Here is a 19,523-nt window from a genome sequence, read left to right as displayed (position 1 = left end):
ATGGTGTGATGTGAATGGGGAAAAATTACCGGGCGTTGTCTCTGTTTTGCGAAAGTCAAAAATATTCTTTTGATGTCACGCCTTCGGAAATGCAGATACTATGCTGTTTGGAGGGCAGCTGCGTTTTGCTGGGGCTATTTGCTTGGCTAAAATTTCTCTTTTCATAAGAGACGGTATAATACTAGACTGCCTTCTTCAAAAACAAAAAGCTTGCGTCAGCCCTTGTGGCCTGCTTTGTCACATGACCAGCGACCAAAACTAAATGTGTTGAGATGGTGCTAGCTGAGCCTATGAAATGAAGGTCAGGCTGTTCTGCTAGGTATACTGCTTGTATTAATCGGCATTTCCCTTTCTGTTGTCCAGGAGCACACCATCTGACATCGCCACCTTCTCAAGTGGACTCGCTGCTGGCCATGTTCGATCCCCTCGCCATGGGTGACGGTAATCCAGCTCCTCTGCTCTCGCCAGCGCGGACAGCCCCTTGATTCTGTGGCAAAACGTTTCTTCTGGGTTGGAAACGAGCATCGCTGACTCCGTCTTATGACGGAAACCTGAAAGAAAAGCTTAAAAGTTTTAAAATTAAATAGATGTGCAGTCATAGTCCTTTCCCTTGCCCAATTACTGTCCAAGGCCTTGCTTAGCTAAAATTAGATTAAAGGATTAAAAAAAAAAAGTTTTCCCATTCCTTGTGTTAAGGTTTTGTGTTACTTAGTGAATCAGATTTTCCCTGATTCAGCATAGCCTTCCCAGCTTCCTAACCGAAGGGGGGTTGACACCTGCAGCTGATGGAATGATAGGTTGTGAGATCTCACCGCGGATGCGCTGGCACACAGCTCTGCCCCGCTGTGCTCCTGGCATCAGGCTCGTTTTGGAAACTGCACCACCGCAGAAACACCCTCGGAAAAGCCTGTTTAGCTTCATCCTGGATGCAGAATTCCTGAGGGCAGGATGTTTGGGGCTCCCATGTTGTACCTCTCATTCTGTACAAAATGGGGCGCAGGGGGAACACATCCCACCCCTCTTGCTTGGCAGCTTGATCTTTTTAGGGGCTTATGATTTCTAAGAGATTATTCAAGCCAACAGAATGTAATTTATTTCAGTGTAAATGCTTATGATAGAGGCGCATAAAAGAATGTGAGACTTAACTTATTATTGTAATATATCTTCTGCAACTCACCAGTACTGTCTTAAGAGACTGCAGTTCGGACAGATGTGGACCAGCTTGGTCTGCTGTGCAGTAAGAGTTTTATATTTCTCTGTTGCAAGATGACTAGACATGTGAGTCCAAGCGCAAACTTGACTTTGACTTGAATGGGGTGTACAGAAGGATTATAAAAAACAAGCCGAAGATTAGTTCACGAGCCAGAGTCCAAGGGGTTTTGCCTTTGGGGAAAGCACGCCAAATGTTTCTACCCACGCCAGCTCAGCTGTGGTTCTTCTGAAACCTTCTCAGATGTGTCATTGTTTTATTTTGGGGTTCCTAGGATCTGCAACGTCCACAGTGGTCCGACCGAAGGTGCACTATGCCCGGCCCCCACACCCGCCCCCAGACCCCCCTATCCCGGAGGCGTTTGCCACAGGCCAGGAGCCCCGGCTGTCCATGTTCGTGCCACATGGGCTGTCGCAGGCTGAGCTGGAGCAGGGCAAGCAGCGCCACTCGTACCCGGACCGGCTGGTGCGCAGCCGGAGCTCTGACATCATGTGCGCCGCGCGCCGGCCCACCAGCGACCCCGGGCTGAACCGGCGGCCCAACCTGGAGGAGAGGGACCTGCCGGGGGGCGTGTCCGCCATGGGGCACAGCTCCTCCCCCAGCAAGGACTCGCTGAAGGGAGAGGTAAGAAACGGGGCGCACTGGCCTTGGGGTTCACCCACCTCTTGATGTGTGACTGCGTAGGTTTACACCATTACAGTCACTGCGAGGATCAGCTGTGCCGTCAGCTGATGGCTCAACCGCTGAGCAAACCGAGGAATCATCCAGGCCCCCCTCATCGCTGTTGAGTCACTTTCAAGTATACGTGTAGGATTCGGTTGACCATTTAAATTTTGATTTCTCATGCAGTTCTCCCGTGTGACTTGTAAATGCGTTTATAAGTGAGTCTGTACCCCTCCTCCCTTCTTTCCTCCCGTCTTTATATTACTCTGGATCTGTGAAGACGGAGAGCAGAGTCTCACGCTTGAGATCTATGAATACAATAACAGTGGGTAATTTCATATGCACAGGCGGAGGACAGAAAAGACAGCGATGATGAAAAGTCCGATCGGAACAAACCCTGGTGGAAGAAGCGCTTTGTTCCTGCAATCCCTAAAGGTAAGAACAGATTACAGACGTGGCGAGCTTCCCTCTGCCTCTCTCTCTCCCCCTTCTCTCGTACTGTTTGCATAGAAGAAACCGCTCAAGCTGCTTTAATTGCTGGGTTGATATTTCAGTAACTTTCCTTGAAATTAGCGAGCTGATGCAGAGGTGATGTTTGGCAGAGGTACAGGACGTGCCGCTGTGACGAGTCACTGCTTCCCCTTCGGATCGCCTGAAATGCCCAGTATTATTAAAACAACCATTTTCTTCAGATTCATTTCTAAAGGCAAGGCGTCTGAAGGAACAACCGCAGCTGTAGGGCAGGGGAGGTTTAAATTGGCTGTTCGGGGGCCCAGGGGGCGGGATTGCAGCCTCTGGGAGAGGGGCAGGCCATGTGCGCGCCGTGCAGCCGCCTCCCCAGTTAGCGCGGCACGGAAAAGCGCGACGCGTTTCCAGGGCCGTGAGGAATAATCTGAAGTAGCGGTGTGGCGTCTGTGTCGGGACGCGAGGCTTCATTCGGGTCACGAACGCGACGGGAGGAGTTGCGCGGAGGGAGAGGTAGAACTGCAACTGCGGTGCTGTTTTAGAAAGCTCCACCAGCTACCTGCATCCCGCTCTGAGTTACTGTACCTTTCGTAATGGGAGAAGCACGAGATCCTTCCGGGGGGCTCGCAGTCTTCGCAGCGCGGTGTGCGGGGCAGTGGCGCTCGCTTTGCAGGCGGTTCTGTCGCACTTGCCCTTTTACGGAGGTGAGGTCCTGTTGGGATGGGAGTCAGCGGCCAAACCCTGTTTGTGTTCCCCATGCAGTGCTGTACTGGGCGGCCGAGAGCGAAGCCACAGGTAACGTCTTCGGCTGGATGTTTCCGTTGAGCCGTCCTGGCGAACAGCCGGAGTCTGGGTGTCTGCTTGCGCTGCCCGAGCTGTCCCTTGTGGTGCTTTAACCGGCTGTGATGTGACACGGTGAAGGCCGGAGTCGTGAATCGACGCTGTTCCATTTTTCTACTTTTTTTTTTCAGTGTTTAAAAAAAAAAAGATGTTTTTTAAAAGCCAAACAAAGGGCAAGGAGCACTTCAGGACCCGGGGGGCGGGGGGTGTGTGCTGGTGTCCCATTTCGGCGGGCTACTTTTAATCGAAAGCGTTCAGAGGTCCTTTGAAATGAGATCCGAGCACCTTGCCCGCACCCCTCCAGCACCAGAGCTCCCGACTTCGGCAGCCAGCCGGCTCAAAGCAGAGCAGAAACAGTTCCTGCAAGTCCTGATGCAGGGTCGTGTCTGACCAGTACCGGGATTGACATATGGCACTGCGGTTTCATACTGTATGTCCTGAGGGACATCCCACACCAGCTACAGCCCGCAGCTTAAAACGGTAACCAGTAGGCGCTGGCTTAGAATTTCATCTGACCAGGAGGGTCAGAGGGCTTCCCTGCACCCCTGCCATGTTTCTGGGCACAACACTGCCGATGGAAGGCATTTAAAGCCCCCTTTTTAAATTTACACACACATTGTTCTCCCCAAACAGCAAGTATCAACGAAAGTGCTAGTATAAATCATGCGTTTGCCGGATACTTCGGCAGCATCAGGCATTTATCGTGTTCTGCCCTCAATGGCACTATTTTTCACAGTGAGCGCAGAGATGGGACTCAGCCCAGTTTCAGTCCGTGAAAGTGATCCAGCGCTGTGGTGCAGCTCCAGAGCTCCTCTTTGTTTGTGTCTGCAGTTTTTTACCTCCCCCCACCTTGAAGACCTTTCGCTGTTGATCATCAGTAATGTTCTGCTCAGGCAGTCAGGCAGACAAAAATAGATTTGATGCTTAAAAATCATCAGCCACTGCCTTCAAGTGCCTGTGAAAACTTGGGGGCTCAGCGTTTTTCCTTTATTTTTTTTGTGCGGAACGGAAAAAATAAAGTTGGGCCTCAGATGATGAAGCGATGTTCTCGTTGATCGCCGTCCAGTTACTCACTTGTTTGCAACAGTGAAAGAACTTCTTTAGACATGCTGTTACTTTTTTCGTTTCCATGGTATGTACGATGTCTTTCATGGATGGCTTTTAAAAAACTGTGTCATCCCAGATTGGTTAAAATACAAGTGATTTCAGCAAAACTCAACTTTTAGTTATTTTAAATAGCTGGTCTTTATCTGTAGCTAAAATGATACTTGGTAATAATGCCTGGTTTTATCCAAAGCAGCTAAGAGATTAGCTGTGTAGGGATAAAACTGCTGTTTTGGAGTTGCACAGAGAAGATTCTCAGTTTTAGGCCTTAACAGAGAATTAAGGTATGTGCTCAGGGTAAACAGTTGTTTCAATGGCAGGGACATCTTGAACAGGTAATCTCCTACTCGTAAGCTCTTGCTTACTTGGAAATTTAGCTTCTGAGTCTTCTTTTTGAATGGCTTATTGAAAACTTTTAATACAAGTAAACCTCAAATTTTAAACCAAGTGTTATTCTCTCCCTCTTATTCACAGAACGTAATCTGTAAACTAACTTTTATCTATCCATGTAAAATGTGAGTATCCCGATGTGCAGCTCCTGCAGCTGTAGAGTGTGTGAGGGTTCTGATGCGCAGCGCCTGCAGCTGTAGTGCATGTGAGGGTTTTGATGCGCAGAGCCTGCAGCTGTAGAGTGTGTGAGGGTTTTGATGTGCAGCGCCTGCAGCTGTAGTGCATGTGTGGGTTGTGATGCGCAGCACCTGCAGCTGTAGAGCGTGTGAGGGTTCTGATGCGCATCATGTAGTGGGCTACTCCTACTCTTTCCCAGCCTGGGCTCATGGTTATCTTTCTCTCTTCAGGTCCGATGGCATTTCGAAAGAAGGACAAACAGGAGAAGGAGGATCAGGGTCCTGACCGTGTCCCTCTTACAGGTCTGCTCTCCAGTTTCAGTTTTAATTACGAACCGGAAGAACGCAGGCAGGTCACGAATTAAGTGCCGATTCTGACCTCTGTCTCCACGGGCCACCTGGGCTGTTTTCCCTTTCCTTCCTCTCTTCATCCGTTTTAAAGATGAGTCAGTTATATTTTAGCTCAGACGTGGGGAAAATGTGACCGATTCCCTAGTGTTATTATCGGTCATTGTCCTGCAGAGTCCCTGCTGTTTCGTGAAGTGTTTCCTTCGCAGGAGCTCTCGAAGGAAATTGCTGTCGAGTTGATGGGTCTGGTTCTGGATGTTTCTGCCGGCCTGTGGCGGGGCACCCTGACCTGTGTGCATGATTCTGTGGGGCCCCTTGTCTTGCAGAAGAGCCGGTGTCCAGGTTAACCCCGCAGGTGCAAGCAGCAGAAGACATCCTGGACAAGTACAGGAACATCAAGAGGATGGGCCCCAGCGAGGGCGTGGTGTCTGCATCCTACGAAGGCCCTGGTCAGTGTGCACAGCACGCACAGTCACGTGCAGTGCATGCCCTTTTCAGCATTTTATATACAAATACACACGGATTTAAACAGTGTTTTGTAGTTATATTTTATTGTGGAGAAATTATTGAAATGCAAATGCTAAAGATCAGTAAGGTTGACGACACCGGAAGTTAACAAATGAATTAGCCAGTTCTGGTGGATGTTCAGACTTTAGGGAATGTGAAGCTGATATCGGTGACCCAAGAGGTCGTGGGGTTGACAAACAGACATGACTCCCTCTTTTTCTTTTCCTGGTTGTTCCTCCCTGCCGTGCAGATACTGACAAAGCGAAAAAAGGGACATTTTATAGTATTTTAACTTCATGTACCTCTCTGTTCGAGATGCTGCGAAATCGGGGTAGGAGCTCGTAAAAGAATGTGGCTTCTTCACCCAGCAGCCTGCAGCTGTTACACACTTGTTCAAGTTTTCCGAAAGCAGTTCTCCTAACGTGCTCCTGCCGCCTGTCCAGAGCCCTGCGGGGAAGGGGAGAGTGTCCACGGACCCGCGCGCGAGGAGGCTCTGCAGAACATCTCCGCGGACGACCTGCCCGACTCCGCCAGCCAGGCCGCCCAGCCACAGGACTCCAAATTCTCCTTCAGGTCGGTTCGGGGCCGGGCTGCCCTCCGGTCTCGCTGCCACGCCAGTGCCCAGCAAGCCCCGTACGGGCCCTGGGGGGTGGGGGGGGGCGGGGCTGTGCTTCCTGCCAGGAGAGCTGTGCAAGAGGCGTCCACCGGATACACGTTTCAGAATCTCCGACGGTTTCATTTTGTGAACAAGCACTCGTCTGGTGTCGTCTTTGACAACGCTCTGAGTCAGGAACGGCGAAATGTTTGAGAGGGAGTTTAACAGGGTTATAAGGAAGTCTGAGGTAGCAGGTCTGCAGGGCAAGTGATGATGAGAAGAGATATAGGCCTTTAGGCTCAGTGTAAACGCAGAGTGTTTGTCCATTACCCGAGATAAATTCATCTGGCTTGCTGTGTTCTGCCCTTGGTCTTTCCATAGTAAAAACTCCGTGCTGTCGGGGAGGGGGTTAGGGTAGGTCAGACCGATCCTGCGTCTTTCTTATGTTTTATTTCTTTAGTGTCTCATCACTGGTGAATTCATTAACAGCCAGTGAGATGAGATAATAAAACAGAGATTAAATGAGATGATAAAACCTGGATGACTGTACATCATGACGGCAGTTCTGCGTCTTCCCCACTTTTTTACTTCTTCCTGTTTGGGATGATTGTTTCTCCCGTTTGGAAATCGGGCAGAGCCGTTGGAGATGTCAGGACTGCAGCTCATTATTTTTCAATAGCTGTGGATTTCCTTGGAATTAGTCATTTTGTTGTAGAGGGGGGCATTCACCTGCAGGAGTCTCCTGCTAATCTTCCTTCCTTGTGTCTCTCCCTCCCCTCTTCCCAACAGTGATGCCAAGAAGAAGCTGCGGATGGCCCTGTGCTCCGCGGACTCCGTTGTCTTTCCGATTCTGACTCATCCCACCACCAGGAACGGGCTGCCGGACCACACTGACCCGGAAGGTAGACGCTGGATCAAAACGGGCGTGGAGTGGCAGAGCGATGACGTTGGAGAAAGCACCTTTAGGGCTCTTTAGATTTTATTGTGCACCTGATTTGCTTGGCAACCTCACGCGTTTTCAGATTTTCACATTTGTATTTCTTGAAGTCTAAGAAATGATGCTGGTGAAGGTGGTTCACCAGGCGGTGGGTTAGTTGGTTTCCTCCAGTCCCTTCTTGATCCATTTTAGCGTTTTAAAAAATGTGAAAACGAAACAGATTTAATTGCTGGGCAAATTCTGAAGAAAATTCAGTCTGTTGTTGTTATCGTGAGACGTTTAAATGATGCTGGGAAAGGGTTGTCTCCTGGAAGAATTCCCATGTCACGATGTCTCCAGGGCGGTGGGAAGGCAACCCTTTCCTTCCGCAGGCCGTTAATCAACGGGACATTTGTTAATCACCGAAGACAAACGCGTACAAAGTCCGAGAAGCTAGGGCTCTGATGCGCCGCTCCTACCTCCTTGCAGAGAACGAGATTGTCTGCTTCCTGAAGGTCCAGCTGGCAGAAGCCATCAACCTCCAGGACAAGAACCAGATGGCCCAGATCCAGGAGACGACGCGCTGCGTGAGTCGCTTCGACAGCCGCACCTGCAAGAAGCTACTGGCCGCCATAGCTGAAGACTACAGGTGCGTGGCGACTCGGACGAGCTGGTTAGATCAGGCCCATCATTAACCAGTGCATTATAATAATAACAATTAATAATTCTCTGGACTCCCCTCCACCACCACCAGTGTGCAGCCCCACCTGGATGATGTGACAGTAGCCAGAGTGCAGCAGTACTCTCCCTACACACCAGCTCAGTGAGGAGAACAGAGTGATGAAGCCAGTTCAGAGATAGGGATTAAGAGGCCGTGATTGGTAAAGGCCAAGGGGGAAATTTGGCCAGGACACTGGGGTAACAGCCCTAATGACCACGGAGAGTCAGGACCTTGCTTTTACGTCTCATCCAAAGGATGGCGCCTTTTCACAGTATGGTGTTTGTCACTTTACTGGGGCATTAGGACCCACACAGACTGCAGGGTGAGCGCCCCCTACTGGCCCCTCTAACACCTCTTCCAGCAGCAGCCTCAGCTCTCCTGGGAGGTCTCTCATCCAGGTGGTGACCAGGCTCACACCTGCTGAGCTTCGGGGGGCTGCCAGCTGGGAGGTGCCGGGTGATGGGTGATACAGCTGCTGTATAAAAGACAGAGCTTTGCTGTCGTGACAGTGCCTTAACAGGCTTCTTGTCCCTGAAAGCTAGTGTCTTGATTCTGGGGGAGCCTCTGTGCTGCTGCTGCTGAGCTTTATCCAGCACTTGTATGCGGAGCAGGACAGGACATCCGAGGAGAGGATCACGAAGAAAGGTTTCAGAAACCTGTCCTTGCTGTTTCGGACACTCTTAAGGAGTGGATGGAATCCAGAATGTGGCCTGTCTGTGGGACTTGTTGGGTTAGGTCAGAAGAATGAATAGAGACAACAGAGCTGTTCTGAAAAAGGCCACAGGTTAGAGGGGAACTGCAGTCCCAGTTTCTCGGTTATTAAATCTCTGAAAGAAAATTAAAAAAAAAGACAAATTTCAAATGAAACACAAAATTGTGAGCCGCCATGTTGTTGCAAACCCGCATTCAAATTCCCAGGAGTTGCGATTGTGATGCAGCCCTTCCCGCTCGCTAGTCACTGCACTGACTAACGTAGTGTGATGTAGAGCGAATGAGGACTCTTAACGCGCCTCTCCGCCGCGTCTCTCGGCCCCCCGCAGGAAGAGGGCTCCGTACATCGCCTACCTGACGCGCTGCCGGCAGGGCCTGCAGACCTCCCAGGCCCACCTGGAGCGGCTCCTGCAGAGAGTGCTGAGGGACAAGGAGGTGGCCACCCGCTACTTCACCACCGTCTGCGTCCGGCTGCTGCTCGAGAGGATGGAGTCCAGGATGCTCAACTTCATAAACGGTACCTTCTGTGTTCCCTGCATGCCTTCCCCTTGTCTCGGGCCCCTTTCCCCCCACAGTGAGGTCCGCACCCCGTTTTCTGTAGTAAACTAGCTGGGCGTGCCTCAGGACGGAGCCCAGGGGGTGTCCCAGTGTGGGGGAGCTGGTTCCACGTCCCGTCGTCTTTAACACCTGAGGGAACCAAGAAAAGGGCTGCCAGCAGACCTGTCAGTTGTCGTGGTCCTCCTTTATGGTTTTCTCACTCTCCTGCCCTGCTGCTGCACTCTCACCAGTATGTTTGCAGTCAGCCCACTGGAGGGCACCAGAGAGCTTCTGCAAAAGATTTTTTGCTCTGAGAAATACCTTGCTGCCGCTGGACAGGACTGGGGTGTTGGGAAGGTTTTTGTTTGTAATCCTTGACAGCCTGTGAGCTTTTCTCTCTCTTTTTTTTTCTTTTCTCTCGCTTGAAACTCGAAACCAGCGGAACTCTGGTAGCTGATGAAGTTCAGACCTCAAAGCCGGGTTGTCTTACAGAACCCCTGAGGTCTTGACTGGTCTTGTGCCGTCTCATGGGGTGCGTTTTCCATGCTGGAAGCGCAGAGATCTCTCGTAAGAGCCCCTCCGGCTTTGCTTCCCCTCCCCGCACAGCGTTCCAGGCCTGTACCGCCGCCGACGACAAGACGGCCGCCGTGGAGGACTTCCTGCGGGACCTGTACGGCGCGATGGCCCACGATGCCATCTGGCAGTACGCCAGCGAGGAGCAGCTCCAGGACGCGCAGATGGCCATCGAGCGCAGCGTCATGAACCGCATCTTCAAGCTGGCCTTCTACCCCAACCAGGACGGGGACACCCTGCGCGACCAGTACGTGAGCGCCCCCCCCGGGCCGCCCCTCTCTCGAGATGGAGATATATCGGCCCTTTACCTGTGCGGCTCACAGGCAGGGCGTACCCTGCCTCGTGGCCATTGCTTGCTGGGATTGGTCCCGACTCCCTTGCAACCCTGAATGGGAAGGAGCAGCTAGAAAAGGAATGGATGAAAGCCTTAGTATTTTGGGGTTCTGAAGGGAATGAGATGTTTATATTTGATGCCGTTAAATAATCTTCTGTTGACATAAAATTGAGGACCGAGTACCGATTCCTATATTTGCTGGCTTTTGCTGGTGTGATTTTTTTATCCCTATTTCCTTCAGGACTGAGCCCTCTGCTTAGTGAAAGACGAGCCTATCTTCACCTTCCTACTGCTTCTCTTTTTCAGGGTCTTGCAGGAACACATCCAGCGTCTCTCCAAAGTGGTGACGGCCAATCACAAAGCTCTCCAAATCCCCGAGGTAGCTTTTCTGATTGCACAGGTTTTTTACTCCTCGACAGATTACCTTTTAAATCTAATTGTAATCCACTTTCCTTTTAAGTGGGAGTCCATAGACCGAAATAAATTACTTATATGTTATAGATCAATCCAATGTGTTACCTTCATACTCTCAAAAGGCATTTTTGGGGGGCTTTCAGTCGGTAATGAGGCTTATTTTTTTACTTTAACAGGCACTCTGCTTCTAACCAGATCAAAGAGAGCCACCTCTTAGGGTTTTGTTAAGCTTACAGAGTTTGATGGGTCATTCCATAGTCCTTGCAAATAAGAAAGCATTGTGGTTTGGTTGCAAATGGACTTTTGCATTAATGCATCTGAACTAATGCAATTGTTGAGAAACAATAAACAGCAAAAAGAAAGCCTCTGCATTAATACAAATCAGTAATTCTAAAGTGTCCAGTCTTGGGGTGGAAAAGAGGATATGCACTTTACATGTGTCATAAGAATTCTAGATATAACTGTTTATGAACTGCAGATGAATTGAATTTATTGGAGCAAGAAGAGACTCATTTTTCTACTTGTATGCACAAGTTCATTAAAGTTGAGACAGATTTATTGGGGGAGCTGACACAGGTAGTTAATAAACAAGCCTGGCTATGGCCCAGGAATTTCATGTCTAGCCTCTCTGAGGTTTAAGGTTTCCTTCAAATTTTAGGTCAGAAGAGACTAAGCATTCTCAGACTTGTGGATCCCGCCACTCTGCAGTCTTGAGAAAGCAGTGCTGGGCAGAAGAGTTCATCTCCAAGCATGTGTATAGAATTAAACTCAAAGAGACATGGGGATACAGAGCTGAGCTGACTGCGGCAACCTATTTTTTTTTTAGTCTGTGTAGAAGAAACCTCCTAAAAGTGTTCTGTTTTTCTTTAGGGATATTATCAGCCACAGTCTTGGTTTCCATCTTACAAAGCGCGTCTTTGATGCGATCTGGTTGGGGAAGTACAGTCAGTGTAGAGCTAAACCCCTTGATGGTTTGCAGAATCGGCTGATCTGTGTGTGTGTGCGTGTTGTAACCGTGCCCGGTCTGTGTGTTTTCGGGACGGCCTGTGCCGGCTCTCCAGGTCTACCTGCAGGAGGCCCCCTGGCCGTCGGCGCAAGCCGAGATCCGGACGATCAGCGCCTACAAGACCCCCCGGGACAAGGTGCAGTGCATCCTGCGCATGTGCTCCACCATCATGAACCTGCTGAGCCTGGCCAACGAGGACTCTGTCCCGGGGGCCGACGACTTTGTGCCCGTCCTGGTCTTCGTCCTGATTAAGGTGAGCCGGCCGGCGAGGCCCCACCCTGCGCTGGATCTCGCCGTGCTTTAATGGCGAGGCCATTCCGGCTCGGCGAAGGAAACGTGATTGGGTTCCGCTTTTTCCGTCTGACATTCCTGCCGGAAAGAGTTTTTCCACGCACTGTGTCTTCTTCGTCCCACTTCTACCTTATCTGTGTCAGGAGACGTTCGGTGTCGTCTGAATCAATCATCCCTCTTAAAACTGAAGTGTCCTCACAGCCTGCTTCTCTGTTGTTTTTTTGAGTCGGTCTCTGAAATGATGCCGCTTGTTAGCAGGTGTGATCTGTACCTAAAATACGCTCTGTGACGGAGGCATTGGTCCTACTCAGCACAACTGAAAATAACCTGCTTGTTGCTCCTCAATTCAGACAGCAGACCCCACGTGCGGTTGGAAGTCATTTTACACATAGAACCGAGCTTGAGATGAAAGATGATCTCCATGCTGCGTTTTAAAATTCCAACTGGAAGCGTGTCAAGGATAAGTGAAACTTGATCGCTTTGTTTAGGAAAATTACTGTTCCTGCGCCTCTGCACATATTGTGCGATTATCAGTCCTCTCTGGTTAATTTTGTGTGCGGCGGATGAATGGTGAGTGTTGAGGAGAAGTGAAATAGTTTTCTCTGCACTGTTAGTGTGAAGTTTGTTCTCCTTGAGCGAGGATTCCAGGAATCCCACTACAGAAACTCATTCGAAGCCAAAATAACCCTTAAACTGGGGTGACACCTTCCCGCACAGCTCTGTGATTGGCGCACTTCTTTTTCAAATCTCGTTGGTTTCCAGATTGATTTTTTTTTTTGCTTCGTCTCCCGTTTTCTTCCTCGCCAGCCTAACCCCGTTTCACAAGGTTTCCTTTGTCCTCTTCTTCCACCCCCTCAGCGCCGTTTTCCTGCTCTCTCCCCCCCCTCACTAGTTTTTTTTTTTTTACTTCTTTCTTTCCACTGATTCAGCGGCGAGAATTAACCTCTACTTGTTCCTTTACGGTTTCCTCTGCCTGTGCTTCGCCCCTGCAGGCTAACCCTCCCTGTCTGCTGTCCACCATCCAGTACATCAGTAATTTCTACGCCAGCCGGCTGAGTGGGGAGGAATGCTATTGGTGGATGCAGTTCACGGCAGCAGTGGAATTCATCAAGACCATCGACGATCGCAAGTGAGGCAGAACGCCACCTGTATCGACAGACTGTTAGGGAGGAGCCAGGAGGCCTGTAGACCAGCTGCTTCCCAGCCCCGCGCAGAAGACCTGCTTCTCCAGCCTGTAATATTTGTACATAGAGTAGAGACGTTTAAAAAAGTGAAATTACGAACTATAAGAGACAAAGATGCAACTTTTACTCAAAAATAAAAATCAGCCAACCAGAAAAAAGAGACTAAGTAATTAACCTTGAACTTGACTAACAACACGGGTTCTTTTCTTCTCTTCTCGCCGGTAGTCATGTTGGCGGGTTAGCGCTGCAGCCGAGCTTCGCGAGAGATTTCCAATAAAGGGCCGAAACGCGTGGAAAATGACAAGGGACCACGCTGCTTCTTCATGTGGGGTGGGGGGGGGGAGTCTCTGCGGGGACGCGGTGCTTGTGGACGTCGCTCTGGTCATGGGGACAGCAGGACGTGCAGCCCGAGCCCGGGCACAGTCGCCTCACTCGATTGACAGGATAGATCCATCTAAAGAACTTGATTGCTATTGATCCGTCTCGGAAGGAGTGCCATGAGGTGAAACGCGGACAGGGCAGCTGTATCTCTTTCGTGTCAGTTGGAAGTGTGAGGAATGTAAATTACAAATCCATTAATTTTTTTTTAAGATGACTTCTTTGTAACATATGCCTAAATCGGCGCAGAAATTTTTTTCTTTTCTTTAAAGTACTTCGTGCCTACTTAATGTTAGAAACGTGGGTTCACGTCCTTCTGTTGTGATAGCGTTTCCCGTTCGCGCGGCGTGTCTGTCTGCCTGCGCGGCGAGGGCAGGGTGGCGGCGGTGCCCATGCCTTCTCCGGGTGGGGAGGGGAGCGTGGGTGTGCTGGGAGGGTCTCTCTCCACACTTACAGTGCACACGCAGGAGAGGCGAGGGTTGGGGCTGTCACAGGAAACGTGCAGGTCGACCCGTACAGCCGTAGAGTCTGGTGGCGGTGTTCGGCGCACACCTCACCAGAGCTGCACCTGGGGGAGAGGAGGCGGACAAAGGGAGGGGAACGTTTTATACAGCGCGTTTGTGTTTGTGAGGCTACCTCACCTTATTAAGTTCATCATCTGGAAGCTGCAGTTTGCTTTGCTCGTCGCGATTGACCGTACGGTTTTATTACTGCTGATATCTGGGGTTGTATTTGTACGTGTTTTTTATTAGAAGTAACTAAAGCAGTCATTAGCCCGGGTGCCTCGTGTGCTTAAAACAGAATACTTTTCTGTTTTTTGAGAAGAAAGGGGTTAACCGGTGCGTTTCTAACTGCGGTGTGATGATAACTTGAGGTATTTGCCCTCTGCCTGGAATAAAGACGCCTCTCTGTGTGAACGTGCCGTTCAGCCTCTGCAGTGCCGATCTAGCGTGAAGTATAGAGTTGAACAGTGAAGTCCTGAAGCAGTAGCCTATTTATTTTTACCATTTTAACCTAGACTAGAAATTTTTACCTGTTTTTACTGTTTCAGCTGAAGCACCTTTTTTCAAGATGTAAATAGTCGTAATAATCCGAGTGATCTCTATGTCCCTGGCCCTTTCAGAGGTGTTTAACCCGGTGGGGGTGCTGGATGCTGTGGAGACATTGTTCTCCTGCAGCACTCTTGAGCCCCCACTGCCTGCAGGTGTTGGACCGGTGTATGAAAGCCACGCCCCTCTGATATCAGCCCCTTACCCCTCGCAGCAGCTAGAGCACAGTCCTCTTTATAGCTACACTTTCCAGTGTGGAGGAGTGCTTTCCCCCTACTGCTCATGTTTGAGTGAAATGCACTCAACGTTTTGAAGAATAAAACGCGCTTTGCATTTCAAAATATCTAAATGTATAGTACCATCAGCAAGCAAAGCTGTTTGTGTTTTTTTTTTTAAGGGCTAGCACTTTCTGGCACCGTCCTGCACTTTAGCTTCAACGTTTCTTCTGAGAGGCTGAGCAGCAGCAATGCATCTGTCAGCGGTCAGCCAAGCTCACTCCCAGCCTTAACGGCACCGCGCGAATTTTTTTTTTTTGTTAGTAGTTCAGGTGGGCAGCTGCGTCAGCATGCGTGGGCTGCAAAGGAACAAGTCACAGGTTTATTCCCCGCTGAAAAGAGAAGAAAAAAAAACACAACGGGTTGTGAAGAAGGCTCCACGGGTGAAACGTGTTTTCTTTCTTCTCTTTTCAGCGGGGAATAAACCTGTTACTTGATCAATAAACCTGTTACTTGATCAATTTTTGTTTGCCTGACCCCGCGGTCCGCCGCGATGCTCTTGGGGACACACTGTGGCACGGAGGGGGGTGCTCTGCTGTGCCGACAGACAGCACCCCCCATGTTCGGTTTCGTTTCTGATCCCCTCCCGGATCGAACCCCGTTTTAGCGTGCCGTTTCCCCCTGGCGCTGCCGGGGCGGGGTTCGGCGGGCCGAGCCGGAGCAGGACCGACCCATTGACGAAGGGCACCCGTGCATACCCCAGGCGTGGCAAAGCAGATCCCGCTGGCCTGGCCCCGGCGGGCGGGGGAATCGGGTAAGGACTCTGGTCTCTTGTTGCCGATCCTTCCCTGTGTATGAGTGGATGGTCAACACAGACTCGTGGGACTGAACGTCCAGTTGCGCTGCGGGCCGAGAAGGTCCTGCCGCAGGTGTCCTCGTAACGGACACTCTAGTGCGCTTCGGGTTCTGCAAGGTTATAAGCCTTCTCATTCCTGTCCCAGCACTGCCCACCCCCCCCGGATTAAAACGTGAAAATGCACCGCGCTGATCTGCTGTCACCCCCTCTCCTGCGCGTGTCCGATTCGCTCGTGTTTTGTCCGCGAACAGAGACACGCACGCACGCACGAGTGGACAGTCGCTCTGCGGGCGAGGGCCTTTACGCGTTCAATGATTATTTAACGAAAAATACATATATATTGTAAATATTTTAAAACATGATGATGTTGGGGGTTTTTTCCCCCCTAAGTTATTGCCAGGTTCGGGGAGGGGGGGGTTTGCGCTTCATTTTGTATTAAAATAAGAAACGAAGATTTCGAAGCGTCTTGCAACAGACGTGATTATGAAAAGGTTATCGCCCCCGTTTACCGAGAGCCTTACTTTTAACGGTCTTTGGTCTCAGCGCCCGGCCCGGTGGTTCGGCCGCTGCTACAGAGGTGTGCGCAGCCAGGCTAGAAGGCAGAAAGTGGGTCAGAATTGTCGGACCTGTATTCACGCAGCTGCTGCAGTGACAAGGGACAAGCCCGGTTCCGTCCGCTTTTCGCAGCCGGGCCGGGTTGGTGCTTTTCGGTTGTCCTGCTTAAAACCGTGACTACTCCAGCCCTGTGGAGGGGCGGGGCTGGACTGAGATGACACCGCTGTCAGAACCGAGCTGCACGCGGTTCAGTGGGTCGATGAGCGCAGGTCCCGAGCGGAACACCTGCCGGCAGCCTGTGGTTCTAACTGTGTGTCCCTTTTCGCTACCATGGACGGGGAAAAACAACTCAAACCTGTAACTGTAAATGAATAACCTTGCACAATCTTGCACACGGGCGGGGGGGTGTAATGTATCATGTCTTTTAATGTGATTAATGTATTATATCATTCGATAAAAAATATTAAAAACAGAAGTTTATTTCTCCTGTTGGTGTAGCGTTTGCTGCTTCTTTTTATTAGCATACACGTTCAGCTCAGGAACGCAGTTATATACCCGAATTACCACGGCCGTCTTGTTCACAGCGAGTTCTTACAACGCTAGGCTTGGAATCGATTATAAAGATGCAGATTTATTCCAATGCAAGTATTTAAAATTACAGTACAGGTGGTGAAGGCAATGCAAATGATGCTGCATAACAGAACGCCGGGAACTCGTTTGTTCCGCTGGTGTTGTTGCAGAGCCGTTAACCTGGTTACCCCACGCTGGACAATGCAAGTTCCAACGCATCCTGATATAAACAAAACACTCAAAACACTGCCGGGGAAACAAAGGTCTGTGATCCATTCACCCGTTCGTTCCTAACCATGTCTGGGATATACTTTTACATCGTCGATTTGTGTAAACAAAAATCAGAAGGAAAAAAATAATAATATAAAGTTTGCAGGTCCACATGTTTAATCCTGAACCTTGTTTTTTTTTAATTCAGTTTCCTTACAGAGAACACGAATTAAAATACTCTAAATCTTTATTTAAAAAAAACACAACTCAAGCAAACCTGCCAAGACTCAGGCCTGGAGTAGATCACACCGATCACTCGCAAGTTTCCGAACCGGGGCTGGAAGTGTGCTTGCAAACGGGCAACATGGCGGCAGCAGGCTGGCTGGGGACCAGCGAGGAATTTCGTCTTGGTTACTGGGTTCCTGCCCTGCTCTGACTGGTGGACTGCACACTGTCAGCATTCGCCTGTATAACTGTTTCCCCCTCATCAAGGACTGCAGGAGGACAAGGGCCAGCGTGTCGAGTTTGTGTTGCTTAAAACTCTAGATGTGGACCTGTAAAACTACACAAGAAAGGTTACAACGGCCTTATGCAAACCCTGCTTGTTCAGGTGTTTGGAGAACAGAATCCAAATAAGCTACATGGCCATACAGCTGTGAATACCAGTATCAAATACTGTCCTAGTCTTCTACATGTAAGACTCCTTCAAAACCACTTCCAGAGAATCACAGTCTTTTCTGTAACATGGTGACCAGGACTGCAGACCTACAGCAGATCCCACTGATGCACTGTGTTCATTTTCATCAGACTTTTCTGGATTTATATTCTGCACGTTGAAATGTACTACTTAACACTGTCTGCTGACCCAGGCCCTCCGTTTAAAGGCGATCCTGAGAGTCCGCACTCAAGCCCTGTGATGGGAGCGTCATGACAGAACAGCGAGTCATCCGTTTGCAATCTGTACTCATAAACATATTGCAATTAAAACTGCCTTCAGCTTCTGCGGCTCGTTGCAGTGGCTGGAGCTCCTGATAGCTCCCCCTGTCTCGTGCTGTCTGCTGAAAGGGGATGGGGGGGAATCACACCCCCCGACCTGACAACTGCAGTGTCCGCTGTGCTCCCAGGCAGCCATGCGGCAGCACTGACGCTACACACTAATTTTATGAGAAAGCCAACAGCCTCTCTAATAGAAATGCATCTTGACAGAAGTCACTGAGGATTTATAGCAATATCACACCATGGGAAAACCTGCCTGCTACCAAATACAGACTGTGGTGACTGAGTATCTGAGAAAGATGAGGGAAGGAAAAAAAAGCTTCAAATGAAGTGCCTTTATTAATTTTCAACTCCCCCGTTTCACTCTCTCTGCATAGTCACATACACATACACAAATTAGGATTTTCTTTTCCTCATTCTCAGAGTTTTCTACTCCTACACAGAGAGTGGCGAAAGACATGTGCTGCAAATTTATTTGAGACTAATTCAACGTCTGTCCTGAAACAGGCTGACGAGAAAGCAGTTTTAACATGCTACGCCATCATCTCGGCCTCAAGAACACACCTAGCTTTTCATCAGCTGGAGTTAAACAAAAGCTGGGATTTTACTACCACCACCACGGGCTTGTGGGAACCTCTGTCAGGCATTTTCCAAGCAAGATTTGGATCTTGTGTGAGTCCCAAGTACATTTCCAGCTCACACTCGTCCCTTTAGAGGGCACAGGTGGAATCTACATAGAAATCCATTTAAAGCTGAGAAAAAGGAGGCACTTCTTTACACAAAGGGTTGTGGGAGACTGCAACAAGCTACCCTCAGCCCTATTGTCGAAGGCAACAATTAACTAACTATCCAGCGACTGGACCAGACATGTTGAAGGCGGACCTTCTCCTTTTGTGACCTGTCTCACGTCCCTAAAGTTCATTCTCCCACTTTCTCCGGTGGTCCTGGAGACACTTGGTTCGCGATAACAGAATATTCTCAACGCAATCAACAGATTTCCCCCCCCCCCAGACGCCCCTCCATAGAAGAAAACTTCTAATGAAAACAAACACCCAGACAAATTCTCATCTCGCTCAAGGTCGATACTTAGAATGTATGAGATTTCTGGTGTTTTACTCTATAAATTTGATCCATGGCTTGCCACGCACACCAGTGGGAATCGATGGCAGTAATACACCACAGAATGAAGTCCTTCTGCTTCTGCGAGGGGGTGGTAGAAATCAGAGACAGAGAGTTAACGGGGGCAAGAGTGGATTTGCCCCAGTAATTTTTTTTGGGGGGGTAGCAGCCCATTCTCCATTCCCACTGATGCCCCTGATGGAGTCAAGCATCCAGACAAACGTCATTATAAAGTGGTACCCACTCAGTATGACATCATACTTTCCCACTCCTTCATGCCTGCAAAAGTATGACCGCTTTGCGTCCACCAAACCTCTTGCCTGCTACTCCCTATGATGCTATGGTGCGCCGTAAGTTCAGATAAATAAGCACAGTTTTACAAACAACAAATGGTAACTAATTTATCATGAATGGATCACTGCTGAACCTTATTTTATACAGGAACGACTTATAAAAAACTAAGCTGCGATTGTAGAAAGAACATTAGTCAAATCTATACTGTAAATTAGAAGTGTCGCTAAACATCAGTCTTCTAGGCACAAGGTTGTGGTGAAACAGCCTATTCTGCCGTACAGCAATGGAAGGAAATG

General features: G+C 49.6%; 1 protein-coding gene across 10 annotated transcripts in view; it reads left to right on the top strand.

Annotated features, from left to right (window-relative positions):
• gapvd1 (GTPase activating protein and VPS9 domains 1) overlaps positions 1-16,525 on the top strand; it is a 46,147-nt gene extending 29,622 nt beyond the window's left edge. For 4 of the 10 annotated variants that reach the window (XM_088615233.1, XM_088615232.1, XM_088615234.1 and 1 more), the window contains exons 16-29: positions 364-441; positions 1,485-1,834; positions 2,221-2,308; positions 3,101-3,133; positions 5,080-5,151; positions 5,523-5,645; positions 6,147-6,276; positions 7,088-7,200; positions 7,704-7,863; positions 8,976-9,163; positions 9,790-10,003; positions 10,397-10,469; positions 11,566-11,780; positions 11,822-12,763. In XM_088615233.1, the coding sequence (XP_088471359.1) occupies positions 364-441; positions 1,485-1,834; positions 2,221-2,308; positions 3,101-3,133; positions 5,080-5,151; positions 5,523-5,645; positions 6,147-6,276; positions 7,088-7,200; positions 7,704-7,863; positions 8,976-9,163; positions 9,790-10,003; positions 10,397-10,469; positions 11,566-11,780; positions 11,822-12,026 (2,042 nt within the window). In that variant the 3' untranslated portion in view covers positions 12,027-12,763. Of the gene's footprint in view, positions 1-363; positions 442-1,484; positions 1,835-2,220; positions 2,309-3,100; positions 3,134-5,079; positions 5,152-5,522; positions 5,646-6,146; positions 6,277-7,087; positions 7,201-7,703; positions 7,864-8,975; positions 9,164-9,789; positions 10,004-10,396; positions 10,470-11,565; positions 11,781-11,821; positions 12,764-12,793 lie in introns of those variants that run through there. The other 6 variants (XM_088615230.1, XM_088615226.1, XM_088615235.1 and 3 more) reach the window with 4 other exon arrangements.
• The last annotated feature ends 2,998 nt before the right edge of the window (positions 16,526-19,523 follow it).

This window comes from Lepisosteus platostomus, chromosome 21 (assembly GCF_059453375.1).
Source record: "Lepisosteus platostomus isolate fLepPlt1 chromosome 21, fLepPlt1.hap1, whole genome shotgun sequence".
Lineage (NCBI taxonomy): Eukaryota > Metazoa > Chordata > Actinopteri > Semionotiformes > Lepisosteidae > Lepisosteus > Lepisosteus platostomus.
Note: the sequence above shows the minus strand (reverse complement) of the source record. Positions and strands in the feature narration are given on the sequence as shown.